Below are 15,492 nucleotides of genomic sequence, written 5' to 3' on the forward strand. Positions count from 1 at the left end.
CAGCAAACAAAGCGCAGCTAAAAAATTTCATCGGAAATTTTCTTATCGTTTCCATACGAATATCATCATGATTCTGTCGACGAAAAACTTAGTTCATCTGACGTCTTAAATCTTTAACAGGCTTTAAACTTAATTAGAAGCAAAAGCTTGTGCTAAAGCTCTCGTTTTTCAATTGCGGCATTTATGTCTCGTCGGGTTGTATGTATGTAAATACATTCATATGTACATATTTACATATGCACAAAAACAGTAACAGTGTAACAGATACGCTCCAGCATTATTTTAAGATTAAGATACTCGAAAAAAAATAATCGGCAGTTGAACTACTAATATTGATTTTTCAATTCTGTTGTGTGTGGTGAGTTAATTTTTGTTTTATTTATGTATGAACAAAATATTTTTGTGTGCTGCAGCTAATATATCAACAACAGGAAAGAATGTGTAGTTAATTATTGGAATAGACCAATCTGCTTATCCATTATTTAAATTATCTTTATTGAAATCGGAATAACTATCACAAAATGTGTATCTGGTATCTCATGGATACCAACGCAAAGACATTCGTTTTTGCTGTGATAGTATTTATATACATATGTTTACAAATGTGTATGCATTTTTATGCATAAATAATGTATATATGTATGTAAATATATATATATATATCTGACATAGACATAAATAAGAAATTTGTATATGCAAAGTTAATATGTGCTTATATCCATTTGTGCAATAGATAACTTCAATTTCAATTAATGTGCACAACTTACATACATATATATGTACATGTTAATCACTTTTCAGTTTATCAATTTTATCAAATTTACTAAACTTAAGCTCACAATGCAGAGCTTAATGCAACATCTGACTTTATAAAAATATCTATGCAATTTTTCTAGTCAAAGTATGCACTATAAAAATGTATCATTCAAACAAGATTTTGTTTCTATGAAATTTGTAGAATTTATTCCAGACAGCCGAGTCTGGCCCAATGTGCAAGTGGACGGCACGAAGAGCTCTGTACAGGATCGGCCTGACAGAGCTGGCCCATTCCTTCAAATTAATGGAATAAGGAAGTAAGAAGATTTTGGAGAACAATCTGCCAAATTTGATATACAAATGTGCTTGCCGAATTCAAGAGATCACTTTCCAGCAAGGCGGTCCCCCTAGGCACAAGGCTAAAACCGTGAAAAATTCGCTCAATAATCATAGCTTTCACTTAATGCAGTGGCCGGCTCAAAGCCCAGATCATAATCCAATTGAAAATCTATGAGCTCTGCTTAAAAACGGTTGGGAAGTACGAGTCTGCACCAAAGGGATTGGATGAGCTTTAGGACCGCGTGCACATTGAGCAAAATTACAAAAAAATATAAAAGATAAAAATTTCAAACGAGCAAAATATATATATTTTGACTATTTTTTAGAAAATACTTTAAAAACTCTTAAGTATAAATCTTGTTTTATTTTAATTTTACTTAATTATTTTTATAGAATTTAAGAATATATAAAAAAAGCACAAGGATTGATACATTTTAAAAGATTTTACGATCTTTTACACTGAGAAGTCATGCATGCTCGCCACTGTATAAATATTAATCCTGTTAATGGTCCTTATGATAACTGTGTGTTTACTGTTTCAGAAAAAAGTTTTGATTTAGGCTATCTATAAAAACTTCTATCGTCATGCCTTTGCACAACGTATTTGAATGCATATACATAGGAGTGGTATTGTGTGCAGTATTTGCTTCTTTCGTTACCACGGGACTTGTGACTTCAAATGAAAACGAGGATGAATATCTAACACAACGAGGTTTGTATAATATTTACTATAGGTAATAAAATGTAAATAGTATATGCACGGGGACCATTGTGTCGTTTAGATTGCATAAATTTAAAGTTAGAGTGTTAAAAGTAACCCACTTTTTGATTTGATTGTATTTATATGTATACGATCTATAAGAAATTATACGATCCGACCAAGCCCGCTCCTATCGCCCATATAATTTGTTGCGCTTACTAGTTTTTTTATAGTGAATATTCATATATTTATCTTCTATTTATGCTGATTACCTTAAATATTTCATATTTTTGCCGAATCTTGGCAAGCTCTTTTCGATTTAAGTGTCAGAGATAATTATTTTTTACTTATTTTCGCTTTTTTTCTTGGACGTTGACATGCAATGACTGCATCTTTCAAGGGGCGATGCAGTTACTGCACCGTCAAGTGGCCCAGCAGAAGGCTCCTCCCGCCCAACCGACCGAGGGGCGCTGCCGCATGACGCGCGTTCTTGAGTTCAATATATGTCTTCAGGCGCTTAAATGTCAAGCTCGAAACAGTAAAAGCATTTCTATTGATATCAATCCAAATATTGAGCAACGTTTTATACAAAAATTTAGCATAATCTTAATAATGAAAATACCCGTTTAAGTATATTGGTCGCAAAGGGTCGCAATTAATTTAATATACATACAAGTTGTTTAAGTTTTCTCATATTTTGAACGCCCAAATCAATACGCACAAAAAACAAACTAGCAAAAATTAACAAAATCTTTTTTTGTATACGTTCTCTTTTGTACAACATTTACATGATAAACGAGGGGAGCGTTGTGAGTTGCTGCTGCGACCGCAACTCTACATTTATACCCGATACATAGTCAGTATGCCTACATTGAGCGACAAAGAGTGCGTGCGAGAGCGACAGAAAACGTGTCTGAAGCCTGTCTTCGGGCGCTGTGTAGCCACTGAAAATTTATTTGTTCCTTTTGGCTATATAAATGATCCGATCTGAATCAGATCCGGCAATGGTAGATATGGTCATTCATTATGTTTGTGCCTTTTTAGTTTTCTCGTATCTTCAATATTGTGGATGCCACAGATTTTATTCCTTTGTGGGGGCGTAAGGTAGTAGGCCGAAATTTTTAAATACACTTGCAACAGTTAGATGTAACAGGAGTATGGATACAAAATTTGGTTGCTCTAGCTCTTATACTCTTATACTTTGAGCACTAAGCGCTCATAAGGACGGACAGACTCGGCTATTGATGCTGATCAAGAATATATATACCTTATGGGGTCGGAAAGCTTCCTTCTGGACGTTAGACACCTCCACTTCCACCACAAATCTAATACACCCCTATACTCATTTAGAGTATCGGGTATAAAAAGAAAAGAAAAAGTTTCCCGTCGTTTTAGCACCAACTCTTTACTGATCGAGAAACTTTGAAGGGCTTCAAACCTTTTAGGGCTGCATTAAAATCTAAGATATTAATGCATTTCTCCTAGAAAGTGTATGCACTGTTATCATAGTGAGTCAATGCAGAAAAGATTATGTTTCTATGACATTTTCGAATTTATGCCAAAATATCGGAAGTCTGGTCCAGTGTGCAATGTTTGAAGATCTAATCGACCCTCAAAAATTTCTTATTATATTTATTATTACAATAAATTTGTCTGCCATTTTCAGAAAATATTTTGGAAAAGTCCTACCATGGACTGATTCGGGAAAATGAGACTCTTGTAGAGATAACACCGTTAATTAAAGTCGATGAAGAAAAAATTTGTAACTTTCGCATTCTGAAAAAGCCATATCATGAAATACCATTCGAGGTAAGTTGCTCTGATTACGCATACTCCCACCTGACTTTGACTTTAATTTCAGATTGAATTGGTCAATAATCTAGGAATTTTAAAAGCACGTCGTGCACTAAATTGTGAGAAACGCAAAAGTTATCACTTTGAAATTGTAGCAATATATTGCGATGGAACGCCATCGAATACAGCCAATGTTCATATAACTGTAATCGATATTAATGAGTATGCTCCTACATTTCTTGAGCAATCATATGTAACTGAAGTAGATGAGGGACGACTGTACAATGAAATAATACGCGTCGAAGCTTCCGATAAGGACTGCACCCCACTTTTTGGAGACGTTTGCAAATACGAGATACTCAACAACGATGAGCCTTTTGTTATTGATAATGAGGGCTCAGTAAAGAATACTGAGCCTCTTTCTCATAAAGCTTCCCATAACCACATTCTTTCCGTAGTAGCCTTTGATTGCGCGATGAAAGAATCCGCGGCTATCATGGTCAGCATAAAAGTACGGCGCGTGTGTGAAGCGAAATTTGTTGGTATACCAGAGCGAATTGACTACACCGTAAGTATATATTATGTAATTATGTATACAAAATAAATTAATTGGATTATTATAACCTTTTTTTACTAGTCCGGCAGCACTGAGAGCCTACAATTATTCCCTAATGCCCGCCTAGATCTGTGTGATATTTCGTGTAGCAATGAAGACCTGAGCATTCACGCATCAATAGCACTTAAGGTACGTTTATTTAAAAAAGTTTCAAACATATAGTTATTCTTGCGAGTATTGTCTACATTTGTTGTAATTGCATAGAAATGAACTCAGGCAGTGACTATCATATAGCTCTCATAATCGTTTTTCATACAGAGTGGAATTTATACCTCGGTTTGCCCCTTTTTTTATTTTATAACTAGCTAACCCAGCAGACATTGTTCTGCCAGACAACAAAAATTTTAATCTTTTTAATCTTAATTAAATGTGGCTAACTTATGGCGAAGAATTTTTAGATGATGAACTTTTTCCGCCTTTGAGGCAATAGATAAGCAGATTTTTGATATTATCATTTGTGTATATTAACGAATTTTTTAAAGGTTTTCTTTTGTTTGTTTTTTTGTTACCGTCTGATACACCTTGTTTTATTATCAATCGACCCGTGATCATGCTACATATAATTGGCCATGGGACAAACATAGATTTTCCAGATTCAGACCACATACTTTCAAGGGTTGGCCTTGTGATTTGTTAATAGTCAATGCGAATTCAAGACGTCTCGGAAATTTATTTATTATTATTCGCCAACGGGATAGAAGTCTTTTAAACTCAAACGGCATATCTGTTGGGTTCATCAGAATCCTGAATGAAAACTTCCTCACCTTCGAATTTTCCTTTGAGTATCGTCGCGTAAATCAAATTTTTTATCAATTTTCTTACCACCAACCGCGAACCGTTGCACGGTTTTGGTTGGCTTATGTTTCGAAGCATGATTACTACGGAGCCAACCTTTAGGCGTAAATTGGGCTGTGGTAAGCCTGGGACATCCAAGGAGTTTAAAAATTCAGTTGGATAGTTTGTGGCCTCGTCTTCATTTGTAACACAGTCAATGATCTCGCTCTGTATTATATATTTAAGATCATCTAAATCTTTATACTTGGTCGCTCACTCAACTCAGTATTTATGTAGTTGGAAATGGTGTTTGGCAATACTTTATTGATGAGCTCATCTTTTGTTGTGACAAAGTTACAGAAATTCTGAGGAAATGAAATCAATCCGCTCGATTCGTCGACAGGTATAGATGTTCAGCCATTCTTGAGTAATAAATAGTGTAACTAGCACTAATTTCTTACATATGTGTATATTTATTTATGTATTTATTAAGAGATATATATATCTTAATATATATATAGAATAAAAATAAAAAATATATATATATATTTATAAGATAGACTTTTTGAACTATTTATTTTTTTTTTTAGACGAAGCACATATCGTTTGGGTGCGATCGTGATATATCCAACTGCACCTCAACCCTAACCATGAAAGATCTCTTACCCCAAGATTCAGAGTGGACTAAGGATCTGAACTATGATGAAGGTGCAGAACCTGTCTTTCATTTTGATGGCTCAGTTGGAGTGGTGGTTCCTGATGCAGTTGTGGACCACTACGATTTCTCTACGCGCTCGTTTAGCATTCTTTCGATTTTTAGACATAGCAGTCAAAGTTCAACTAATAAACATGTCAAGGAACATCTACTGTGTAGTGCCGATGATCACAAAATGAATCGGCACCATATGGCACTTTTTGTTCGCAATTGTCGTCTGATCCTTCTCCTCCGAAAGAACTTTAATGAAGGCGATCTTAACATATTCAGTCCGGCTGAATGGCGGTGGAAAATTCCTCAGGTCTGTGACAACGAATGGCATCATTATGTACTCAACGTTGAACAGTTTGGCAAGGTTGAGCTATTTATTGATGGTATACGATTCGAAAGTTCCGTTGAGGATAGTCACAGTAATCCGGAGGTAATTGACGATTGGCCGCTGCACGCTGCGCATGGAGTAAACACTACTCTAGCTGTCGGCGCTTGCTATCAAAGTTCGGAAAATCGGTTAAAACATGGTTTTAATGGAGACATATCAGAGGTGAAAATTTCCCTTTATGGTATTCTGACCATGGAAGACATTAAATGTGGAACAAACTGTGCTGAGCACCTAATGTCGCCCAATGATTTAATAGTTGCGCAAAATAAGATTTCGGAATCGGACGTTCAAATCCAGGCGAATGTTCAAATGAACGAAATCTATATTGAAGCGCAGACTAAGCACAACATTGAGCAACTGATGCGTAAAATTCAGTACATCAATATTAAACAAAGTCCAACAATAGGACGGCGTAATATAGAAGTTCGTACATCGCTTATGTGTAATAATCAGAGCTCAATTCGCCTTCCGACAATAGAGACTTATATCATGGTTAACGAACCTATTGTCCAAGTTGGCATAAATGTCGGATCGACATCGGTAATTGAAAAAATGGATTCGTCTTCAAAAAAAAAAGTTAAAAAAATTAAATCACTCTTACAGAAGGATGGATTAAATCAAGAACCGCTAATGGATACCAGAAAAATCACAATTACTGGTATGTAAAATTCTTATCAAATAATTTATGTTTACAATACTTCTATATGGTAACGCCTTTTTATCCTTGAATTTGATACTCAAAACCCACTATATTATATAGCCGCCATTGGTAAGAGATCGAAATATAAATGATTTAACTCTTAGCGTGAGGAAGGTCATGTTCACGGCATATGTATAACCGATATTTTTTCTCAAACTGTTTGTCTAAATAAATTTCGGCACGACGGATTGGCTTCATTACTTTTTATTGTTTTCATTGTTCTTGCAGATCATTAGGGCATGATGGTGTATAAAGGAGTCAAGAAAAGATCCTGACTTCAATATAAAAACAACTATATGAGGTGTATAATTTTTTTATTGCGCTGACTGTACTCATCGAAATGATGAACAGCCGATTCCATAAATCTAAGTCCGCCCTTCTGTCAGTCTGTTTCTATATAAACTAGGCTCTTGTATTCTTTTATTTTGTTCTGTATGTAACTTTGCACAGTATTTAAAGGCAAAAGATAATTACAAACGATCGGGCAAAAACCAATCACAAAGTTAATAAATATATCGAATATATCATACATGTATTGTATTGTATATGTATTTTAATAATAACAAATTAATTCTTTCCAGGAACGTCTAATAAATTGGTATCGTATCAAGAAATAAAGTTAGGTGTTCACATTTTGGATAAAATTCACATCGCCACGTCAATAAAGAATAGTAAAAAAATGAATGCAAAAGAGTATTTGGATTCGTGCAGCGTGGTTGTCTTCCCTTCTTTAAATCCGGATCATGAAGACATTCAAATAGATGGGGATGAATCTTTGTCATCAACAATGGATATTAAAACCAACATAAATAAGGATGGCGTCGAAATGATGGGAATGGACAGTATTCATAATTATCTGAATGTTTTGCGTTCCCTTATCTACAGTAACAAAAAGCCGGCTTATTATCTAAATCGGGTGTTTAAGCTTTCTTGTGGCCAGCTAAGCTCCCAGTATAAAAGTGCTGAATATACCCTTACGCTGACTGTCCTACATCCCAAACAGTCGTTATCCAAGACTACAAATGCGCCACCTCCGCCGTCCTTGTTACAAGTAAATGATGCTGGAAATCCCAACAACGCAGCAGCTTACCACCTGAACGGTGATTTGACAAAAGAAGACGTCAATCTGGCTTCTGGTAGGTAGATTTACATTTTCTCAAACGGTTAAAATAAATTAATTTACCATTTTCCCGTTTCAGAAACTAAGGTTTTCTCATATTCACTTTTACACACCAATGATATACAAGAGCCGAAATCACACATACACTCTATTGTTCACAAAGGTTAGTGGAATTGTAACTTTAAATTGGAAAAATAAATTGATAATTGTGCATTTATGTGGTATTTTTTGTTTTAGCTGAAGGCTCTCATCCAACAATGCTTATAATTCTTATATGTGTTTTTCTGGTTATCTTGCTTTGTGGAGTTTCCATTGCTCGGATCAAAAATAACCATAAATATACGGATCGACATCAGCCGTGTCCAAAGGTTTGTATATCTTTATATATAAATCTATTTATAATATTAACAGAATTATCCGAATTACGAGCTGACTTTATATGGCCTTGTTCGTCAGTAGGTATATACTGTTTTATATATGGTTACATAAAGAAGAATGCCCGACTTAAATGGGTATTTACAGCCATATTGGTTTTGTACTTGTTCGTTCATTGATTTATTGGTAACGCACATCGATTATTTGTGCGCCGTTCAATCAGTCTTATGACCCATTAATTATTCGGCGATTTTAACTTGTCGAATAGTAACGTTATATGCTATATATGTATTGATTGTCATTAGGAATGTCATCTAGTCGCATATTTTACGGTTTACATCTAACGCTAACGCTATACAGTTCCGCTGAACGGAATATGTTCAACAATTATCAAAAGTAAAACCGCTGTATCTTTTCAACCAACTTACTGTGTTTTATGAAATTTGTATTTTATAGATTGATTTTTAATGAAACAAGAAAGCTTGTGGTCTCTAGAACCCGTTTTTATTCGACATTTTGTTGTCAGAAACATTGCAAAAGGGGGGACTTAATTTTTTCCCGGTAAATATTAATTCTCTTAGCTGCGTTGCGATCAATTTGATATAAAAAAACCATACAATAGCATTTTTCAAACGGTATTTTATTTATTGAATGTTTTCTCTTGGAGACTAATGACAAGAAGGCAAATCTGTATGTAATATATTTCTTTAATTAATTACAATTAATTATTTAGTGAACGGTCCTAACTATTATTGCTTGGTGGGGAGGTCTCTTCGCCGGAGTCGTGTATGACTAGTGTGTCAAATAAAAGACTACGCTGCCCCAGTTCTCAGTATATTCGATTGAGCCCTGGATTATTTCTAGATTACTAATGCAAACGTTTCCCCATACTTTGGAGCTATACACGTGTATGTCAAAATTGGTTTCAGAGCTGCATTATTACCATGTAATATGTTAAAGAATTTTACAAATTCTGCTTCGGAAACGGAGAAGCGCGGTAGGCGGGTACACAGCGGCTGTGTTTAAGCAACCACATTGAGTTTCGATATGAATTGATGGTAACAGATAATGCATGATCAGAATTTCAGTACCTCCATGAGCCTTACCATCGGGATGATTTGTCGCATAGAAGTTGTAGCCATTGAGATGAAAATAATTTTTATTTGTTAGTTGAGTCTCGGCGTCAATGTCATGTTGATCGAGGAACTGCAAGAGCTCGTATTTGTGCTGTGTAATGCCATTCGCATTCCAAAAAGGTATATTTACAGATTTATATTTGATAAGGAGCTCCAAGAGGAGATTTTGATTGCGCACAAGTTCCTGCATCGTTTGTTGTTTTGCTACCACTGTATTTCTTATAGTTAGCAGCATTGATTCAATTTCACTAGGCATTTGGGATGGATTTACGGGGGTACGTTGCCCAGTAATTTTTGGCCACTATTGCGATGCCTGATGCTGCATTATTCCTGAATGGGTTTAGAGACTGGTGCGTATGACTCGCTCGTGTAACTTAACGCCTTAGCAAAAGAAAATCCTGGGGTCGTAGTTGTGGTATACAAGACAAGTTTTGTTGGATGACTGGGCTTCGAGATGGGGGGTTTTGTTGGTCAAAGAATCATCAATCATCAGGCGATTTTTTAGTTTTTTATAGACAGGGCATTGTGGTTTCCCCCGAACTTGCTAAATTTTTTGTCAGATGTGTCGTCTTTATTTAAGGGAAATATACATCGACAACGAAGACTGCGCGTAGAGTGCAATAAGTTTTCGTGTGTCCATATTCCTGCATTTTATGGGTCCATTACGTTTGTGTTGTCCCTCAACGGTGCAGTAGATTTAGGAACTTTAGATTGGGCGAAATTAATTTTTACCTATTGGCATACTATTTTCTTTTGGTCGATACACTTAACCCAGCTCCAATTTCTTTAACCTATCGGTTGGCCTCTTGGTTTATACCGTTGGATCCCTGTTTCGTTGACGATCACAAAACGACACTGCAAGTCCTTCGATTTGCGCTTAAACAGCGTCAAACACTGCTCTGAAGTGGTCTCACAGTTGCGCTTGTTGTCCGGTGTGAAAACGCGCCCCCACTGCGCCGACAGCTTTCTCATGCACAAAATTTCATGCAGGATATAACCGACGCGGTCTTTTGAGTTGGCCTCTGTTTCAACTATCTCGGGCACCTTTAATCAGCGATCTCGATTTTTGTTACTTTATCCTGCATGGTAGGCATTTTTCAAGGCCTCTGAGGCACCATGGATCATCAAAAACCGACGTGCGACCACGTCACCGTACACAGCTTCTAAGCGCTTTTTGATTTCGCTGCGCAATTCCCTTCTAAACATAAGAATCGAAACGATATTGCTCTTTTTCCATTTTTCTAAGATACGTGGCCACGCTAGCTCCAACACGTGGTCAAAACAAAGCTACGAGTCGGATTCGGCTGAAAGTAGACAAAGTTGACAGTAACCGTCTACAAGAATGTACTACACGATATTAAATCACTTTTGCGATTCTGATACCATCGGGCGGCGAGGCTAAAACTTGTCAGACCACCCTCGTATACCTCTCACTATCATGGCATGCCTTTTTTCAAAAGGTATAAATATTTTTGATTGCTTTTAAATAATTCGAAGCGCACTAATTTAAGTCGAAACGCTTTTTGCTACCTAAGTGGATTCCATGAATGTCATTTAATACTACATCAGCAGTAAATATGTACCTACAGATTGTATATGCCTCTCAACTATGTATATGTGTCTAAAACGTTCCGATTTTCCATAATCATCTCGTTGGTAATATTAAAATCGGTTAAAAATAGACGCGTGTCGATTGGTGGAAAACAATTTTCAAAAAATACGATAGTGGTGCTTCAAAAGCTGTCTACACAGATCAAGAATCATGGATATATATATATATATACTTTGTTTAGTTCGAAACAATTAAATACTGTCAAAGAGACCGCAAGCTTTCTAGTTTTATTAAAAATTGGTAAGTTGGTTGAAAAGAAGAAGTTTTGCTTTTGAAAATTGTTTGAATCTATTCAGTTGAGCGACACTGTGTGTATTTATCTTAGTATATTATATTCTCACTAAGATCTCATTTGCCATTTGCAATGTTAGTCTAATAGGAAACTCATCACGTTTGAATTCAATTGGTTCCTTTGTTGTAATTATTTGAATGCGTGGTAGCAAAACATTTTCGTCTCTAAATATGCCGTTGAAAATTATGGCTTTGATGTTTTTCATAAATTTGTTAATCACCAATTGCGTGATATTGCACAGCGGTGGGGGGTTAAAATTTCAAAGTAAAATAATCGAAGTTCTTATCACAAACTCTATCTTAAAGTTTATATCGTCGACGTCCTCATTTTTTGCTGCCAAAATAGCAATTTCTTCCAGTCATGCATTATATATGTATTATGTGTGTAAATATGCGTTCAAATATATCATTTGGCGAATCAACAATTGTGCAGTAATCTATGCATTATTTTCATGGACACTAAGAAAATCTCCCAGCGGATTGATCTTGTAGCATATGGACATGCATGTTTGTTGTCAACTGGACTCTTTCAACATTACGTGGACGGATAGAGTATCCCTGTACTCTATATTTATCGGGTATAAAAATGGTGGGTGGTGATAGAAAACGGAGCAATTGTTAATAACCTATTTGCATAAATACTAAATGTACAAAAATAATTTCATAAAAATCGGTCGATCCGTTTGTGTGGAAATGTATCATAAACACTGATACACGAGATTTTTATAGATTGGATATTATAGGAAATTCTATGGCGAAATCTAATCATTACTTTTTTTGTAGATTGCTGATGATGGCTTGATATGGGATGACTCAGCATTGACTATAACCATAAATCCAATGCAAACAGACGCTGTTTCTGAAGATAGCTCTGACTCAGACAACTCGGATTCAGAAGACGAAGAAGGTAAGGTATTTTATAAAATTATTATGCATATTTTTAACCTTTCCGTATTTGTTAGCATTGAAAGATGGATTCGCTCACATTAATCAATTGGAATGGGACAACACCAATATATTTTCAACAGCAAATTAAATAATGTTTCGAATGATGGAATTAAAAATGTGTAAATGTGCTTTTAAAATCTTAAATACAGAATCAACAAATATCTAACAGCTTCATTAGTTTATATGTGAATTCTTATATTTACATACCCTTACATACATACATACATACATACTTATGTATGTACATATATGTATTTACACAAGCATAGAATATATAGTTAAGTGAACATTTACTTATGAATGTTTCCGCAAATATTGCTTGTGCTGAGAATGTATAGAAACTAAGTCAATGGATGAGCGCAAGTACCGAGAACATAATATATTTATGTTTATGTTATCTTGGCGCAAATACAGATTATGACTAAGGCATAGTACAATTATAATTATAGCCAGCATTGCTAGAGCCATAAAGGCATACAGACATAAATATATACCAACTATAAAACTATACCATTCAAATAAGATCTAAATGCTTGATTTGTATACCCTCGCAAAAGCATGTAACATTAATGAACAAGTCTTAATAAACAGCAACCACATTCTGTCTCTAATGCAAAGAAGGAGGTTTCTCCGTCCCCATAATTTAAGGTTCATTTTATTGCGAAATGCTGCAGTGGATATCAAAGGCCAAATTACACGAATTATTCTTTATGGCAACCGTTATATATTATTGTTAACTTAATCCATATATATTTTAAATAAAAAGTAAATAGATTAGGCAACATATCGATAAATACCTAAGAAACCTTATTTAATTTTCCTACCATAAACTATGAAATGAGTATATATAATATTATATTTGTCTTGAAACTGTCCATACCCACATAACCGGATATTTTAAACATAAATTTTAAACATTTAAAAAAAAGGCATTTATTTATTATTTATTGACATAAAAAAAAAATTTGTTTGTGTAAACATTGCCAGTAATTTTTTGTAAATTGTTATTCGTTAAATAAAAATTTAATTTTAGAGTTGTGTTTAAATATTTTGCTGTAGTGTTACGAGGACATATGTATAATGTGCAGTTGTAATGTGAAGTATATTACAAGGGATAAACAAAAACTTTGGAGTGCTAATAGCCATATGTATAACATAAGATTTTACTAACTTACTTACGTAAAATTAGCAACGTCTATTTTTTCAACACTCACACCCAGCCAGCCAGCAAAATTGGATATAAAGAGTTGAAGAATCGTTGATCTCGGCATCTCCCAGCTCAACTAAAGAGCCAAGATGACGTATATATTTCTCTCGCTCTTCCTGCATGCGCCTAATAACAATGTTAAATTTCATATGGCCATTATGGTTATAACTTATGGTTTGACCATTGAACTGAAATTAATTGTCTACTATATTTCAGTAAAGTCGTTGAATTTGACTAGATGTTTGCAACGAAGAGAATGATTTCCGAACCCGTCTTTCTGTTTTTTTTTTTTAATTTTCACCTATTCTGGATGCTACATATGACAACTGAAACATGGCATAGACCCTTTTTCAAGTTTCCACAGCATCTTAAGGAACTGGGCAGCTCGGGAATTTTTCTTTTCTTTCAAGTAGCTTTTTTTTTTACTGAATATTAGTTTTTTTTTATCGAATGTTTAATCCAATTAAATGACGATCCAGTTTGAAGAAACTTTATTGTACATGTGCCTAAAATATCTCATCAGAATTTTACACATGTTTACACATGTTCACAACAGTATCAGAAATATTAAATATATATATTCATATTCCAGTATTGAGGCTGCTTGAGAGCTTAGTATTCGTCTCTGCACATTAGATATGTATTGTAGCGCAAATCTTTAAAAATGCTTCAAGTTTATCTAATGTAAGTACAGATATTTTTAAAATAGGCAATCCTATGCAAAGTCTTAAACATCTACTTATTAACAGGTTCAATAGGTTCACAAACATCTGTAAAAATTTACGCTTATTAACTACACAACAATATAATACAAAAATATTAAATGCTATCACACACAAATATTAGTTGCATATAAAATCTATGAAATAAAAACGCTACTGATCGGTAACAGGCCATTTTATTCTAAATGTTATCATATATATATAAATAAATTTTTATATATAAGTACATGTTTACTAAAAATATTCATATATATCTAAAACGGAAATAAAAAAAATCCATAAAATCAATAATCAAAGGATTTCGTGACAGGAAAGGCAAACTTTCCAGTTTGCTTTATCAACGCCATGCATAAAAACTCAAGTTCTGATCTCGATAACAGGAGAAAAGGAGACGGTTCGTGAGTATCGGTAACCGTCCTACAATACTAAAATACTCGAGTCTCATTCAGTATACACATATATATATGTATGTACGTTAGCGTCGGAATTCGTATCGGAGCTGATGACTACCGCATGCGTTTGCTATTGCTGTTCGCAAAAGTGACAGATTGATTTGTTGGTTAATAATAGGACGGGATATGAAAGATATAAAAAACATAGAGAGAAACCTTCGTTTCGCACTTTGTTTATCCTCTTTCCACCAAATTACCTAATTGATACGAATTTAAGAATATTTGATATGTTTCCATACATCACCATCTATACGCGAGACAGTAATTTTTTTTTCTTCTGTCTGTAATAGTGATCAGGCTAATAATAATGGTCTAACTATTTGATACTGGTTTTTCGGTTGTTTCGTATTTTCAATCTTTGTAACTCTAACTCTTATATTCTCTGAGAAATAGGCAATAATCAAGGCGTAAATGAAGACATAGCAATGTGGTTATGTGGTTGGAAACGCTTTCTAATGGGTGCTACAGAAAAAAAAAAAAAAAATTATATGTATTCCCTATACTCTTTGAGTATCGGGTTTAAATACGAAAATCTCATATACTATATGAATATTTGAATGAATAAAAGAGTTCGAGAAACTCGGTTTTTTGCCCAGACTCTTTCACCAAATCAAACATTTTTATGTTATGCTATTCTTTTTCCATTTCTGTTTACCTCCAGTGAGACTCGTAGCCGAACAAATCGTTAAAACCTAGCTTTTCTAGTAAAATAGTACGAAAGGTTTTCAGTCGGACAACAGCTGTTGCTCATAGAGCTCATAAATATCATGCCTGTTGCCATCCATATCCATTACACTAGTAATTAACGTTTTTAATTTTTTTCATATATTTATTTTCAATTAACACACACATACAG

General features: G+C 34.5%; 1 protein-coding gene across 2 annotated transcripts; it reads left to right on the forward strand.

The window, feature by feature from the left end:
* Positions 1-342: 342 nt before the first annotated feature.
* Positions 343-12,429, forward strand: LOC6602559 (calsyntenin-1). 2 transcript variants are annotated; one of them, XM_026990991.1, is made up of 11 exons: positions 343-358; positions 1,638-1,807; positions 3,462-3,604; positions 3,657-4,157; positions 4,227-4,334; positions 5,570-6,731; positions 7,355-7,909; positions 7,973-8,056; positions 8,131-8,261; positions 12,091-12,214; positions 12,270-12,429. In XM_026990991.1, the coding sequence occupies exons 2-11, from the start codon at positions 1,681-1,683 to the stop codon at positions 12,341-12,343; spliced, it is 3,009 nt and encodes a 1,002-aa protein (XP_026846792.1). In that variant the 5' UTR covers positions 343-358; positions 1,638-1,680; the 3' UTR covers positions 12,344-12,429. The 2 variants fall into 2 exon arrangements, with proteins under 2 accessions (XP_026846792.1, XP_026846793.1); XM_026990992.1 differs by lacking the exon at positions 343-358 and having other exon boundaries at positions 1,665-1,807; positions 5,570-6,613; positions 6,677-6,731.
* Positions 12,430-15,492: the final 3,063 nt, after the last annotated feature.

The sequence above is a fragment of the Drosophila persimilis genome, unplaced genomic scaffold (assembly GCF_003286085.1).
Source record: "Drosophila persimilis strain 14011-0111.01,24,50 unplaced genomic scaffold, DperRS2 tig00000652-arrow-arrow-pilon, whole genome shotgun sequence".
Lineage (NCBI taxonomy): Eukaryota > Metazoa > Arthropoda > Insecta > Diptera > Drosophilidae > Drosophila > Drosophila persimilis.

Bases quoted from the DNA above. Each gene is read 5' to 3' on its own strand.
- LOC6602559 (XM_026990991.1), top strand. From the start codon at position 1,681: ATGCCTTTGCACAACGTATTTGAATGCATATACATAGGAGTGGTATTG. The intron at 4,158-4,226 runs GTAAGTATATAT...TTTTTTTACTAG, and splicing joins CAGAGCGAATTGACTACACC to TCCGGCAGCACTGAGAGCCT. The intron at 8,262-12,090 runs GTTTGTATATCT...CTTTTTTTGTAG, and splicing joins GACATCAGCCGTGTCCAAAG to ATTGCTGATGATGGCTTGAT.